This window comes from Marmota flaviventris, chromosome 4, assembly GCF_047511675.1.
Source record: "Marmota flaviventris isolate mMarFla1 chromosome 4, mMarFla1.hap1, whole genome shotgun sequence".
Taxonomy (NCBI): domain Eukaryota; kingdom Metazoa; phylum Chordata; class Mammalia; order Rodentia; family Sciuridae; genus Marmota; species Marmota flaviventris.
In genome coordinates, this window is record NC_092501.1 from 131,015,814 (window position 1) to 131,030,514 (window position 14,701).

At 32.8% G+C, this 14,701-nt stretch overlaps 1 protein-coding gene across 2 annotated transcripts in view; it reads right to left on the minus strand.

Moving 5' to 3' along the window:
* Ints6 (integrator complex subunit 6) overlaps positions 1–14,701 on the minus strand; it is a 90,397-nt gene that overhangs the window by 6,854 nt on the left and 68,842 nt on the right. For both annotated transcript variants that reach the window (XM_027928776.2, XM_071611520.1), the window contains exons 8-15: positions 12,528–12,680; positions 12,264–12,396; positions 11,083–11,177; positions 8,900–9,010; positions 7,723–7,938; positions 5,574–5,700; positions 4,669–4,811; positions 3,780–4,011 (exon numbers count right to left, since the gene is read on the minus strand). In XM_027928776.2, coding sequence (XP_027784577.1) covers positions 3,780–4,011; positions 4,669–4,811; positions 5,574–5,700; positions 7,723–7,938; positions 8,900–9,010; positions 11,083–11,177; positions 12,264–12,396; positions 12,528–12,680 — 1,210 coding nt within the window. The remainder of the gene's footprint in view (positions 1–3,779; positions 4,012–4,668; positions 4,812–5,573; positions 5,701–7,722; positions 7,939–8,899; positions 9,011–11,082; positions 11,178–12,263; positions 12,397–12,527; positions 12,681–14,701) is intronic.

Genomic DNA, 14,701 nt, shown 5'->3' on the forward strand with positions numbered 1-14,701 from the left:
ATGAATGTACACAATAAAGAAAGCTACAAAAAAAAAACATTACTAAAGCAAATCACAACTGACTTCCTCAACAAATGCAAATTAACAAATAATGTGATCCCTAAGTCTTGCCAAAAATATGGTAGGTTTCAATGTGAAGCAATCACAATATTTACAAAATCTATACAACTTTTGCCCTTAGGGAAAAAATTTAAAATAAAGCCAATTTCAATCAGTTTTTAATTCTCTACTTTATTCTTTGGCAATTTTATTGAACAAGTATGTTTTCAATTCTTTAGTGAAAAAAATGATTAAAATTATCATGGTCATCTTATCTCAGAAAGCCTTAGCTCATTCCAATCTACCTCAGCCTATTATCAGAGGTAAAATATACTATTCCAAAGTCTGTGGGGAACATATCAAACAGGTCATATATATATTTCATAGTACGTGCTTTTCTTATAACCATTCATATAGACCACAAGAATTGAGCAATGTAAAGCAACTTGGTGCACACATTAGACCCAAAAGCTTGAGAGCTTGCCCTAAACATCATATTATTAGACTTGCTCCCCATAGAAAGCAGGTGAATTCTAAGTTCTCTGTCCTATTTACTCATATTCCCCTGTCTATTCATCCCCACAAATCTCCTAATCTCATAACTTCTTCCTAAATTCCATTCCATGATTTGCAAATGCCTTTTTATTAAATATTTACCACAACAGAAATTTATACTTTATTATACTTTATTCTTACAAAGAATCTGCTCTCCTTTTCAGACCTGGAACAGAACTGCTTTCTCTCACACACTCTCCAAGAGTGATTCTTTCATTTCCCAGTGTAATTTCAAGATTTCTTGTAACAACTCTTGTTTTTTTGAGGCGGAACACATTGCCACCTATCCTCTCTCTCCTCAACACTATATCTTAATACTGAACCCAGGGTACATGCCTATAGCCACTGATAGTTCTTACACCTGGTTCATAGTATACCCACCACGTCCCTCCTGACATAATTCTAGGTCCTTACTAATATCATCAAAGACCTTCCTAAAAATGCCCATCTTGAATACCACCCCAGACTGAATAATAAGAACTGGTAGTTTAACTAGACCCCCCCCCCCCCAGGTGACTCTCATGCACATTAAAGTTTAAGAAGAAATGGTATGGTGACCAATGTCTAAAAGATCAGCTATCAAGAACCTGGCCTTTCATTGATAATTTGATGTCATTGCAATTGTTGTTTTTTAAAATTTTAAATAAATTTATGAAAATACTTAAAGAAAAAAATACCTCACCTCATCAATCCCCAATTTCTTATCTCCAAAGAACTTTCTCCACTTAACACTTTTGCCTCTCCTACCCAACACAAATTCATAGATGAAGGTGCATAACTCTCATCTTTGCAGTAGTATTGCCTCTGGTCTTTAACACTAGATTATTACTCTAGCAATTCCTCTGCTTTCTCCCTGTTAATCACATCTCTGCAAGATAGCCACTTTCTTATCAATCAGAGGTTTATCTCCCCTAATAGATCACCTTTTACCAATGTTCCAATTCTCTGCTTCTATTGTCCTCCTATGGCATCTGCTAGGCAAAACCCCAGATTTGATGAAGCTGTGAACCAGAAACTTTTCTGTGCTTCCCCCTAATCTGTACCCATACCCCTTCAGTTCAATGGAAGCAGCATTCTTTCATAGCACTCAGGACTGTTTCCTCTTGCCTTCTCAGTGACTCTGTACTGATTACATCTTCTCTCATCTTCATTTTCAACCTATCCTTTTCTATTGGTTCCTTCATATCAGCACTTTACTTTCTATTCTCTTTGATCTTAAAAACAAGGCAAAAATCACGACTTTCAACCTGATAAACTCTTCTAGCTAGCATTCACCTTCCCCATCTACCCTTTACAGTTAAACTTCTTAAACTGATTATCTCTATTTTCTCACTTCTCATTTCTCTCTCCACCCCTCTTTTTAAAGCTTCTGCCTGCCTTACTCCACAGAAACTGTTAAAACAGCCAAAGAGCAATAGATCTAATTCTCTCAAATGGTCTCCTTTTTAAATATGTGAGATCACCAACTATTCAATTCTCTTTCATTTCTCATTCAATTCTCTTAGTTTTTGTAACATTAATTCTTTCCTATATCTCTTGGATTCTTCCTTCTCAATCTCCTTTTCTGTTACCTCTCTTCTTAACTTGGGCATTTTCAAAGTTCTATTCTTGGCTCTTTTTTTCCCTACCATTTTCCTCACTGCAATGATAAGCTACCTCCCATACCTATCCCTCTAGACCAAATCCTGTGTTCCAAATTCATATTCCTCTTTGGATTTCTACTTGCCTATCTAATATGCATTTCTAAACTAAACTCACATGTCCCCTCTCTTCCAGTCTATCCAGTATGTTTCAAGACAGAAGCCTGACTCCTCCTTTGCTCTGACCCAAACATTCAATCAATCACAATGTCCTTTATTGTATGTCCAAATATTCCTCAAGCACATATTTCTCACAAGCCCACAGTCAGGTCACAAACATCTCTTCCCTGTGTTTCTTAATGGTCCCTGAGCATGAACAAATCCTTCTGTTCCCCTTTTTACTATGCATTTTCTCTTTTGAGGGGGTGAGGAGGATAAACCATAATAGATTCTTGGCCCGACAAGAGTTTTCTATAATCCGGATTTTGCTGATTATATCTCTGGTTTTTATCATTTAAAACATGTTTCTCCATCCCTTGTATTTCCCTTGAATTGGTAGTTAACATTCAATTTGTTTTGTTTTGCTTGGGAGTAGAGGGGGAGTCAAATCCACTTCAGAGGGAGTACTATCTAATTCATTAGGAGGTATATAATATGTTTTCCTACAATTAATAAATCCATTCATTCATTAAGAGTTTCCTACATTCATTTTTGCTTCTCCTTGGTAATATTCCACACATTAGTCAGTCTGGTTTTTAAAAAATGCTAATTAGATCAGGTCATCTCCTCTTTCAAATCTTTCAATAGATTCTCACTGTCCTTAGCATCAAGTAGAGAATGTTTACAATAGCTCTGTACAATCTTTACAATAGCCTTCCATGATTATTTCTATCTTTCAGTTTTATCTTATCATATGCCCAACACCACTGCTACACCAGAATTCCTTAGGTCCCTTTCTCATTACTATCTTTACACATATTCTTCTCAGACTACTATTCTAGCATAGGAAAATGCACAGCTTTAGTTAACAAATTCCCATTCATCCCTCAACTTAATCTTCAGTGTATTGCCCTCATAAAGTAAGTTAAACACTCTTGCCAAATGCTTCCATAATATACTTAACTTCTCTTTTGTACCACTTATCAAACTTCTAATTAACTGTTCGATGACTTTCTCCCTTGCTCATTATAAATGAAGGCAGAGATCTTGTCGTATTCACTGCTATACCTCAATGTGTAGTGCTGTTCAAAATAATACATGTATTTAATAATTAGCTTTTGTATTTAAATGCAATGGAAAGCTGGTTTTTGCTGGTACTGATAATGCTCCTTTCAAAACCATTATTTCCAAACTTGGGATTTTCTAACACCATTTTAAAGCATGACAGCTAACAGAGTTACCATGAATATATGAAGTTTCCAGCAAATACTCATTAAAGCCATTCAAAAATTATCACATGCCAATTAAAAAAAAAAATCTCTCCCCTAGGCATTCACTGAACTTTACCAATTAATTTTTTTCTATTACCTACTATGTTAAAAACCTCTTCCCTCAGGAAGAATCAAAAAGCAACAACTAATGTTTTTTAAAAGTTAGAACTCTTACTTTTATGAAGAGGAAGGGGTTTAATAAGATCTGGCTGTGCTTGAGTCAGAGGTGCAGGTGGTCCTTTTCCTCCAATATGATTGTTCACAACAGGGTTCTGCTGTCTGCCTCTTAATAATGGAGACATACACCGACGTCTTTTAGGGATCCCTTGCATATTTGGTTCTCCAGGTCGTTTATGTTTATTTTGAGGTCCAGCCACAAATTCATCTGCTTCATCTATCATCATACCCTATAACAAAAAAGCATATAATTTTCTTGGACTTACATATAATTTTTTTCTAAGAAAAAAAATTGTTTATCATTTATTTATTTAGTTTGATAAATTTACTTTGATAAAAAAAACAATTTGGTATATGTATGGATGGCATACAATATGATGTTTTGACCTATCTATTCAATGTAGAAAGACTGAATCAGCTAGCTAACACATCTATCGCCTCACCAGTTTTTTGTGTGTGTGTGTGGTGGGCCATTATTTATAATACATTACTATTAACGACTGTTACAAGCAGTGAAAGACTCCAGTCAAGCTGATGAATATTTTTCCTTTCCTTATCCCTTTCACCACAGCCTCTGGTATCCACCTTTCTATTCTCTTTAACCACCCTCCTCCCCCAAAAGTGTATTTTTTTTTTTTGGAGGGGGGGGGTTTACAGAGATTATAAAATTATGTAATTTTATACTTATATAGATATAATTTTTTGGATTTACATAATTATACAACCCAATCCCAATTCCACTTAAAATAACTATACTTTAACTATGTTGACATTTATTCAGTACTCTACCAGATAACAGCTTCAGCTTACCTTAGTTAAATTAGGAACCACTAAAATTGATAATGCCTACTGCAAGCAAATTATATAATAGAATATTTCAAAATTACCTTTTTATCCAGCTTAAAGGGGTTGCCAAATGTATGCAACCTTCGAGGCTGATCAGGATCAAGTTCTCTTAGTGGAGAAGGTACTTGCTTGAGGTATTCTTGGTAATTCCCCATTTGTGCTATAGGAACACTGTGCACTTGATCTTTTACAAAAGAATACAACAAAAGTTACCCTCACTAAAATCATAGTTCATCTAGTTATCAACTATATGAATGCTACCCTAGTGCTATTCTAGAAAGTCTTCCCTTTTATTACATTTTCTCAATTAGTTTGGTGCAATTATAAGTTTTATGATAAAGTCTTTGAGATTTTTCAAGTTAAGTTTAAAACACCAATCTCACCTTCCAAATAAAACAAAAACAAAAATACTACAGTTACTCTCAGTAAATAAAATATGTAACCTTGCCATAAATGATACATCTCTTCTACTCTATTCCAAATAAATAAAATTTAATAATAATAATTTGTACAAAAAAGTAGTATAAATTATCTTTCTATATTTTAACCCCAGATGACCAAGGGTTAAACTATCATGAGATTATTTGTGAATGGTACCACAGGATATAGTAAGAAAACATTAGAACATGCCATGCAATGACCACCTAGATTGAAACGATCAGATACTAATATATGACAAGAAAATGAGTATGTGTAAGACTCTATTTGTATGAGTATATGAGGAAAGCCAAAAAGGAAACTAAACGAAGATTGCTATCTCTGGGAAACAGAATTTGGGGCAACAGTGATGGTAGAGGGTAGAAAAATTAGGAATGATTCACCTTTTACTTCATTTGTTTAAATCTACAACCAGAATATACTAATACGGAAACATTACCATACTTTTTCAGGTGATAAAGAAAAAAAGTTACCCCCAAAATGTTGAATGTTTTAATCATAATCTAACCTTCATCCTGTCCTTTAAGAAATTTGCGGGTGCTCTTCAAAAGATTAGATCTCATTCTTGTTAAGTGATCCAAAAGATTCCGTCTTGGTATGTCATAAGCATTTCTAAATGTCTGAGGCTTCAAATCCTATTGAAAGACAATAAGGACAAAATTTATTTTCAAACAAAATTAAGAGAGTAAAGACTAAAATCTCCAGCCTACAGCATAGGTCTGGAAACAAGATATGTAAGGTATCTAATTACCTTAAGGGAAAAAAAGGGACTACCATATTATGATAATCTTAATGTGCTGTTTTAGAGTGGGGGGAGAAAAAGGAAATTTGATAATGAGTGCAACCAAATAATTTCAAATTCACGTCTAACTCTAAAGATATTTTAAAAATGTTTTTATTAGTGCATAATAGTTATAATGATAGTGAGGTTCATTTTGACATATTCTTAAGTGCATATAAAAATTTGCTCCATTTCAATCCCCAGGACTTTCCCTTTTCTTTCCTTTCCCTGATTCCCTTCCTCTATTGTATTCCTTCTATTTATTTATTGGTTTTTAAATTGGTACATTATAGTTAATACATAAAATATAGTTCATTGTGATATACTCATTCATGCATACAGTAGAGTTTGGTCAATTTCATTCCACAGTCCAAATTTTTAAAACAGAAAGTTTATTTTAAAAAAACAGATTGATATATAATTTACATAACATAAAATCACTGCTTTGATGTGGGTTGGTAAATTTATAGTTCCAAAACTATCACCACAATCTCAATCCAGTTTTAGAAGATTTTTGTCACCCCAGAAAATTCCCTATACTGATTTGTAATCAATCCCTATTCTCAGCCCCACACAACCACTGATCAGCCTCCTGTCTTTCTATATTTTGTTTTATAAATAGAATCTTGTAATATCTAATTTTTTGTATCTGGCTTCCTTTATTTAGAATGATATTCTTGAGATTCATCTGTATTATTCATCTACTAGTAGTCTGTTCCTTTTTCTTCCACAGCATTTCATTTAATGAATAGACAACATCTTTCTTAACCTAGTAGTTGAACACTTACATTGTTTTTGGCTATTAAACATACAAATAATGCTGCTATGAATATTCACATACAAAGCCTTTTAGATGAACATTATTTTTAATTCTCTTCAGTAGATATTTACAAATAGAATTGCTGAACTGTATAGCAAATACATATTAAACTTTTTAAGAAACCACAAACTATTTGCCATCAGCAATGTATGAAAATGCCAGTGATTCTACATCCTCACCAACACTTGATACTTTTCAGTGTTTTAAATTTCAGCCATTCAAACAGGAGTGAAGTGGTGTCTGATTATAGTTTTACCTGTTCATTTTTAAAAGTTTCTTCTGAAGATTTTCTCCTATGATTTTTTTTCCTAGAAGTTTATGGTTTAATTCTTACATATCAGAAAATAATAACTTCAAAGAATATGAGATAAGGGTCAAGTTCAAAATATGTGGTGTTGGCATAAGAACATACAGATGAACAAAACAGAAGAAAGACTAGAAAGAGGTCCTCACATATAGTCAACTAGTTTTTAACAAAGGTGCTAAAATAATTAAATTGATTTTTAAAAAGTCTTTTAAACACAGGATGCTGGAACAATCAGACATTCACTGTGGTTACTGTAGCTTTATAGTGAGTTTTATAATCAGATGGTGTAAGTCCTCTTATATTATTCTTCTTTTTCAAAATTGTTTTAGCTATTCTAGAACCTTTACATTTCCATATGTTTTAAAATTAGCTTGCCTATTTTTACAAAAAAATTGCTGGGATAAATTTAGTTTCAATAAGTATTCATAAAGCATTTTAGGGTCATCAGTATAGGTACCAAATCATATTGAATTCTATCATTAACTCCGTGGCTCAATTTCTAAACCACTATTTTTCAATTATAAAATGAATAAGTTCATTCTTCATCAATTCACCCATTCATTCACATACCATGCATAACTTTATTTAATTCTGAAATCCAATAATTCAATGATAGTTCTAATGATTATTATTCTGCAGAGGTAGAGAAGTACTTTCCAAAGTCTCAACAAACTGAATGTCAACAGAAAATTTGATTTATTCAATTATACAACAGAACATAACTATAGTACTGCTAAATCGAATATTACCTTATTTAGTAAAGCAACTTGGAACCCAGTGTATTCCTTCATATTAAGGTCTAGCAGTCTGTGAGGGATATCCTCTGAAATTCCCTGGAGCAGCTGTTGAAAATCTTTCCTATATGCCATTGATAAACCATGTGATCGGCTGCGGACTTTAATTCCCGTTTCCTGTACTACTTTTTTGCCTACAGATCCAATGACTCGATCAGATTCTATTTTGGCCTAAAGTAAAAACAAAGAAGAGTTTTCTCAATAAAATCTTGATAAATCAGATACCAATAGGCATGATCTTCTATAAATTAAGTATTTACTGTGTTTTTCAAAATAAGGAATTAAAACCTGAAGCAAACATAATTTATGTCAAGTACTAGGGAAACTAAACGCAGTTTAAACAATAAGGTTTTGTGATTCTGTAACATTACAAATTTAAACTTTTGAAGCACAACAAATACAATTTTTTAAAAGATTAATACCTATTATACTTAAACCTCATAGTGTAAATGCTCTATAAATGAAAATGTATATTCAGAGGTCATAGGAAATTAGGAAGAAAAAACCTCATCAATATTTGCTTAACGACATCATATAACGAAGCATTCACAGATATGGCAAATAGTAATGCAGCTTTTTCCTGGAAAGTAAATAGCAATATTTTGATTCCTCCCATTTTGATTAGCAATTATGATAGAGATATCAGAAATACTGAAAAAATTATGTACTGCATAAGACATTAATAATTTGGCAGGCAGTTAAACTGTATACTGCTTGACAATCACAGTATCTACCAATGTGGCTTAAAGGCAGAAAAATAAAATTTAGTGTTTTTACAAACACTTCAACAGAAATTGGTAATTTTTTCCTAAGAAAAATAACTTTCTAGTCAAATTTCTCAAAAGAAAACCTAGGTATGATCACATAAAAGAAATCTATGACCACAGTAATGAAGCCATGTTATAAATTAGGAATTACTATAAAACTTTTAAAGCAACAGTTCAAAACACTGACTTGAGACAAACCATTTTAATATATGATTCATGGTTTTAAAATGTTAATATATTAACATGAGAGAATTAATATAAGGGAACTTCATTAGAACCATCTAAAACTAGCCTTTCACCAATTAACCGTGTTAGTTAAATGTATCCAATTACTTAACGGCTCACTTCTATTTTTTTGACATTACCTGTTGACTCAATTTTTTGAGGTATGAAATGACACTATAACTGAGTCCATACTCCATACTGTCTGCTATTAGGTTAGGTGCTCCCATCATTCTAACAGCTTTTTTCAAGGGCTATGGGAAAAAAGGAAACATAATTCAATATTAAGCATGTTAAAAATTCATGGCCCATGTATAGACTTTATTTTTAAAAATTCTCCAAAATAATTTCTGCTTCTTTTCCTCCAAAAGTAAATAATATAGCTATATTTGTATTAAAGTAAAATGTATGTCAGTGGCAAAAAGAGCATCTGAAATAGTTAACAAGGAATAGAGGTCAAAATAATAATTCTCAAGGCAAGAAGGGTGAAGTACTAGACTATTTAACCACTGGGAAATATTCATTTGGAAGAAACAGGAGACACACTATAGAGGAAGATGTGATAAAACTTGGGTATTTAAGTGAAAAGAAAAATACTTAAGGAAAATACAAGATTTCTACCTTAGATAACTGGATGGGCAGTGACTCAATCACTCACAAGCTATATGACCTTGAACCAAGTTATGTAACTTCTTTATGCCTCAATTTCTCACAAGTAAAATGGGGATAATAATACTACCTGCCTTTCTAAGGTTGTCATGGGATTACAAAATGTAAATCACTTATAAAAGCATCTGGCACACAAGTAAGCATTCAATGGGTGCTAACAATTACTATTACTATCATTAACTTAGCTAAAAATGAAACAAGCTCTGAAGAAAAAAATGAGGAAAAAAATCTAAATTTATAATAGATATGATACAGTGAAAAACTTTCAATTATAAGAACAGACTAATTGAGAACTTTGTGCAATTAAAAAAAAAATCTGACAAATTAGAAAGTGTATGAGCACTGGTATCAATCTGGAATCAAATTCCAGCTCTGATATTTAATACCCATGCAGCTTTGGCCAAGTCCTCAGAGTTGCTATGAAACATAAATGAGTCAACATATGCATCAAGTTTTCTTCCCCATTCACTCTTATACACGGAAGGTACTCTGTGCTAGACGTTCAATATAAGTTATCTCTTATAACCATAAAATGTTATGATTTTCAAAGCTCAAGAAATTATAATCTTCTAGTTATATTAGGGACCATTTAGAAAGTTATAGCAAAAAGCTGTAGTATTTCTGCAAAAGCAGAAGTTGGGGCTGGGGATGTGGTTCAGTGGTAGAGCACTTGCCTAGTATGCACAAGGCCCTGGATTCCATCCCCAGCACTGCAAAAAACAACAAAAAAGGCAGAATATTTAAAAGTGGTTTAGTCTTTTTGTTAAGAAGTTACTTTACACAAACTAAATAAATGTATTTAATAAACCATGTTATTAGTCTAACTATGATCCACTAGTTTTAAAGTAGTCCAGTCTTCTAAAAGTGTATGGTTCTATGAGCATACCTTATTCACCTAAAAAGGTATTCTAGATGTTTTAGAAAATAATACAACACACATCACTTTTTCACCCTTAAAAATAATTATAAACCTACAATTTTAAAGGTAGTACAACAACCAAGGTTAAAAGTATACATTCTTTTTGTTTTTCCTGGTAGCAGGGATTGAATACAGGGGCACTTAGCCACTATGTCACATCCCTAGCCATTTTTATTTTTTTAATTTTGAGACAGGATCTCACTAAGTTACTGAGGCTGGCTTTGAACTTGCAATCCTTCTGCCTCATTCTCCCAAGCCACTGGGCTTATAGGCATACACTACCGCTCCCAGCTAAAAGCATAATTCTAAAGCCAGACTCCTTCTAAAGGCAGACTGAATTCTGGTATCTCTCGTCCACCCATATATTAGCTATGTCGCCTTGGAAAAGTTAACTTAACCTTTTAGTGCTTTAGTTCCCTCATCTGTGAAACAGGAAAATAACCATTTCTAAGAACCTCATAGGTTGACTATGTGAACTAAATGAAGTAACGTGTAAAGTGCTTTAAGACAGTACCTGGCCTAGGGAAAGCACTATATAAATGTTCTCATGATCATGATTCATTATTCTGTAAATCACTGAAACCTGTCTTTATCATTACATCTATGCCAGTCATTTGTACACTCAATTTTCAAGGCATTTAAACTATAACAGCAATAAATGAAAACTTATAACACCTACAATAAGTTATTAGCACAATATAAAATTTTATAACATTCAACTTTTAATAATATTCTTACCCCGAGATAGTAGGGAGGCATTGTCTTCAAATAACTTTCGAATGACTGTCTCCATTTCAATGTTGGTTTTGCTTTATGCACTTTAAACAAGTCATCTAGAAATATATAGTGAATAAACTATCATCACATGTTGTTTTCACACATAAAAGCCAAATCAAAGAGTTTCCTCTTTGAAGTCTGCTTTGTTACTTGTGAGACAGTAAAATCAGTCAAACGTTTTTAACAAAATTAAAAGCGGTAAAATCTCTAGATTTGGTGTTTAATACCATTTTGAAAATGAAAAGGTGCCAACTACAGTTGAAACATTTAATAATAAAGTAGAATAAAAAATATACAAGGAAACCCATGCCCTGTTTAACCTAGACACCAAACAATTTGTTTGAAGAAAGAAGTATGCGAATACTTTCTATTTTATTTTTTAAAATGTTTTGGTACTGGACACTGAACCCAGGGGTACTTTACCACGGAGCCACATCCCTATCTTTTTAATTTTCAATTTTGAGACCGGTTCTCATTAAGTTGCTGAGACAGGCTTAAACTTTGGATCCTCGTGCCTCAGCCTCCTAAGTGGCTAGGATTATAAGCATGTGCCACCATTTCTGGCAACATTTTCTATTAAAACATATTTACTAATATTCTGACTGTAACTTGAAAATCTGATCCTTTTCATGGAGGAAATGAAGTTTTCTCCAGTAATACTCCTCAAAATATGACATCCAGATAGTACCTAGAAACTAACCTCAAGCTTTCTTGTAACATTTTGGAACCGATTCTTTTGCTGAATATATTTGATAAATGAAGATAAAGTTATATAAATTGCTTAGAAAATACACTCAGATTTTGTGAATGTAGTATGCACCTACAAAATGTTTAATGCACCAAAAGAAATCCTATATCGTGATTCTGTGTAAGAACTCAGTTACAGAAAAACTAGCATATTTAATTTAAAAAATTTAAATACAAATACCTTCATTAGTTTATAGAATAAAATATATTTCAGTATCAACTTTCAATTTGTCACAAGTATGACAGATTGTTATAAAACTTTCCTTAAATAGGCTTAATATTTTAAAGTGTTAAAATATTTTCATTAATTTTTCAGAATGAAAATTACTAAGGAATATTCTCAAAGTTCATCCTTAGGAAAAATTTTATATGTGAGAACATGATGAGTGACTTACCTAAAAGGGGAAGGAGAACTGGATAATTGTAAGGCATCACAAATAAATTGACACAGTTCAGTGCTGTACTGGCTTTCAAGTAACCAAAAGGATGACCAAGTTCACTATATTTTGCACTATTGCTCACATATACCTGTTAAAAATAGTGGTTAATATTTCATATTAATAACCTTCAAAAAAACGTTATGCAAGCCACTGGTTCAATTTAGCTTTTCAAGAACCATTTCATTTAAAATTTTTGATCAATATAGTTATTTAGCTTACCTGCCAACATGTTTGAGGAGATTTCCTTTCCAGGATAAACTGAGTCAGCGGTGAAGGTTCCAACTCATATTTGTCAAAAGGCAGTTTGTCTATAACCATTGGTTCACAGTCTGTACAGGAAAACTTCACTACGGGATGAGATGTACGAGGTGGCTACAAGGGAAAGTCTTGGTATTAATATTTACACAAAATACCAGAAACAACTCACTTTAAGTATCTTTGCCTATCAAAAGGTACTCAGTTCCTTAGTGTTGCTAATGAGTTCAATTTACTACTAAAAGAACCATTAAACTGAAATTCTTGAATTATATAATATTCACAAGAAAAAGACAAAACACTTTAAAATCCATATATAATGAAAATCTTTTTAAGTCTTAAAATCAAATTTATCAGAAGCTAAATACAAAATTTTGTAATTAAGTATTCAATTAATTTTTATATTCAAGATATAAGAAACGTATAGAAACTCCCAAGTCCTCATTTGAAACAATTTAATGACTTGTACAGAGTAGTAATTTGGTAGTTTCCAAACTAATTATACACCTTGATCAAATTTTACAATACTATTCAGATATATATTTATGTTATTAATATAGATGTACATCATAAATACATAAGTAACAAAGTAACCAAAATGATGACCACTTCACTATATTTTGCACTACTGCTAAGAAATCTCAAGATGTAGCCCTATAGCTCTTATTTTCTTCACAATTGGTGAAGTTTTTAGTGAGAGGACCATAAGGGATAAAACAAAGTGCTTTTTAAATTAATTATTAGTTAGGAGAAAATAAAACCACTAATCTAAGTTCTAGTGTTTCCTTCCCTATTTCCCAGTGGATTATCCCTGTGGTATACACAGGATTATTCCTGTGGTATACACAGGTTATCCCTGTGGTATACGAACTCTGCTTTAGAGACCCCCGTACCAGGTGTAAAAAACATAGTATTAAAAAAAGGTATGTAATGCTATTTATTATTTAATAATTCCATTGGCTTCAGTTACTGTCTGTACCCTGGTGGCTCTCAATTCTACTGTGGGGGACCAGATCTACTTTATTTAAGTATACAACTATTTATTTGATGTAAACTAAATCTTCTAAAGGTCCCTCAGATACATTATATCTTAATTCATTATATTTCCCCAAATCACAAAACCTGTTCTAAAAACCTAAATACTATCCTTGATACTGCACACACCCCCCACATCTATATTTAACTGTCACAAAGACCTAAGTAAAATAACACTGATTCCAAAACAGCAGGTGTATAGTACTAGTTGCTGTCTTTGGTCAAGAACAAATTCTCAACTCTCTAGAAACTTTAATTCAAGTCTTTATATTTCTCAGAGTAGACTAATACAACTCTTTTATATAAATAGTCTCCTTAATGTAGTCAGCCCACTCCAATCAATCCTGCTGCCATAAAATATAAATATGCTCATATGATTTTCCTACCTAAAATTATCCAAATAACTTTACTATTAAATAATTATTTATTTCATTATTTATTTAACTTATTAAAATTACTTTTACCAATAAAAGTAATATCAATCATCTAAAATAGGGTCCAGACTTTTTTCATGTCACATACACACAAGATTCTAGATGATCTGTTCCCTGTCTTTCCACCACATTGCATACAGACAGACCCTGTGCTCCAATTCTTCAATAGGTCATCACCTTTCTTGACTATGTTTTCACATATTAACCCTACTACTTTCACATATTAATGATCATTTTCTCCTTTGCATATTGCCATTACACTAAATTCTTAAGAATGATTTTGGAAGAATCAATCTCTAAGAGACTTTCCTGAAACTCCCCACCACCCTGTGCTCTAAACACACAAGGCAGTGAGGACCCACCTCCTCTGGCTTTGTTCCACCCCTCTATTAAGTTGAAACACTGTACTCTGAGTTGCCTGTATGGATATGTTACCCATGGTGAGGTTTAAGAAGCTAAGTAAATAGCTGGGTGCAGTGGAGGCTGAGGCAGAAGGATAGTAAGTTCCAGGCCAGCCTGGGCAACCTAGCAAACCCCTGTTTCAAAATAAAAAGGTCTGAGGATACAGCTTAGTGGTAAAGCATCCTGGGTTCAATTCCCAGGGGGGAAAAAAGGTTAAGTATTGTCTTATTTCTCTTGTGCTTCTGTACCTAGCTACATCTAATATGT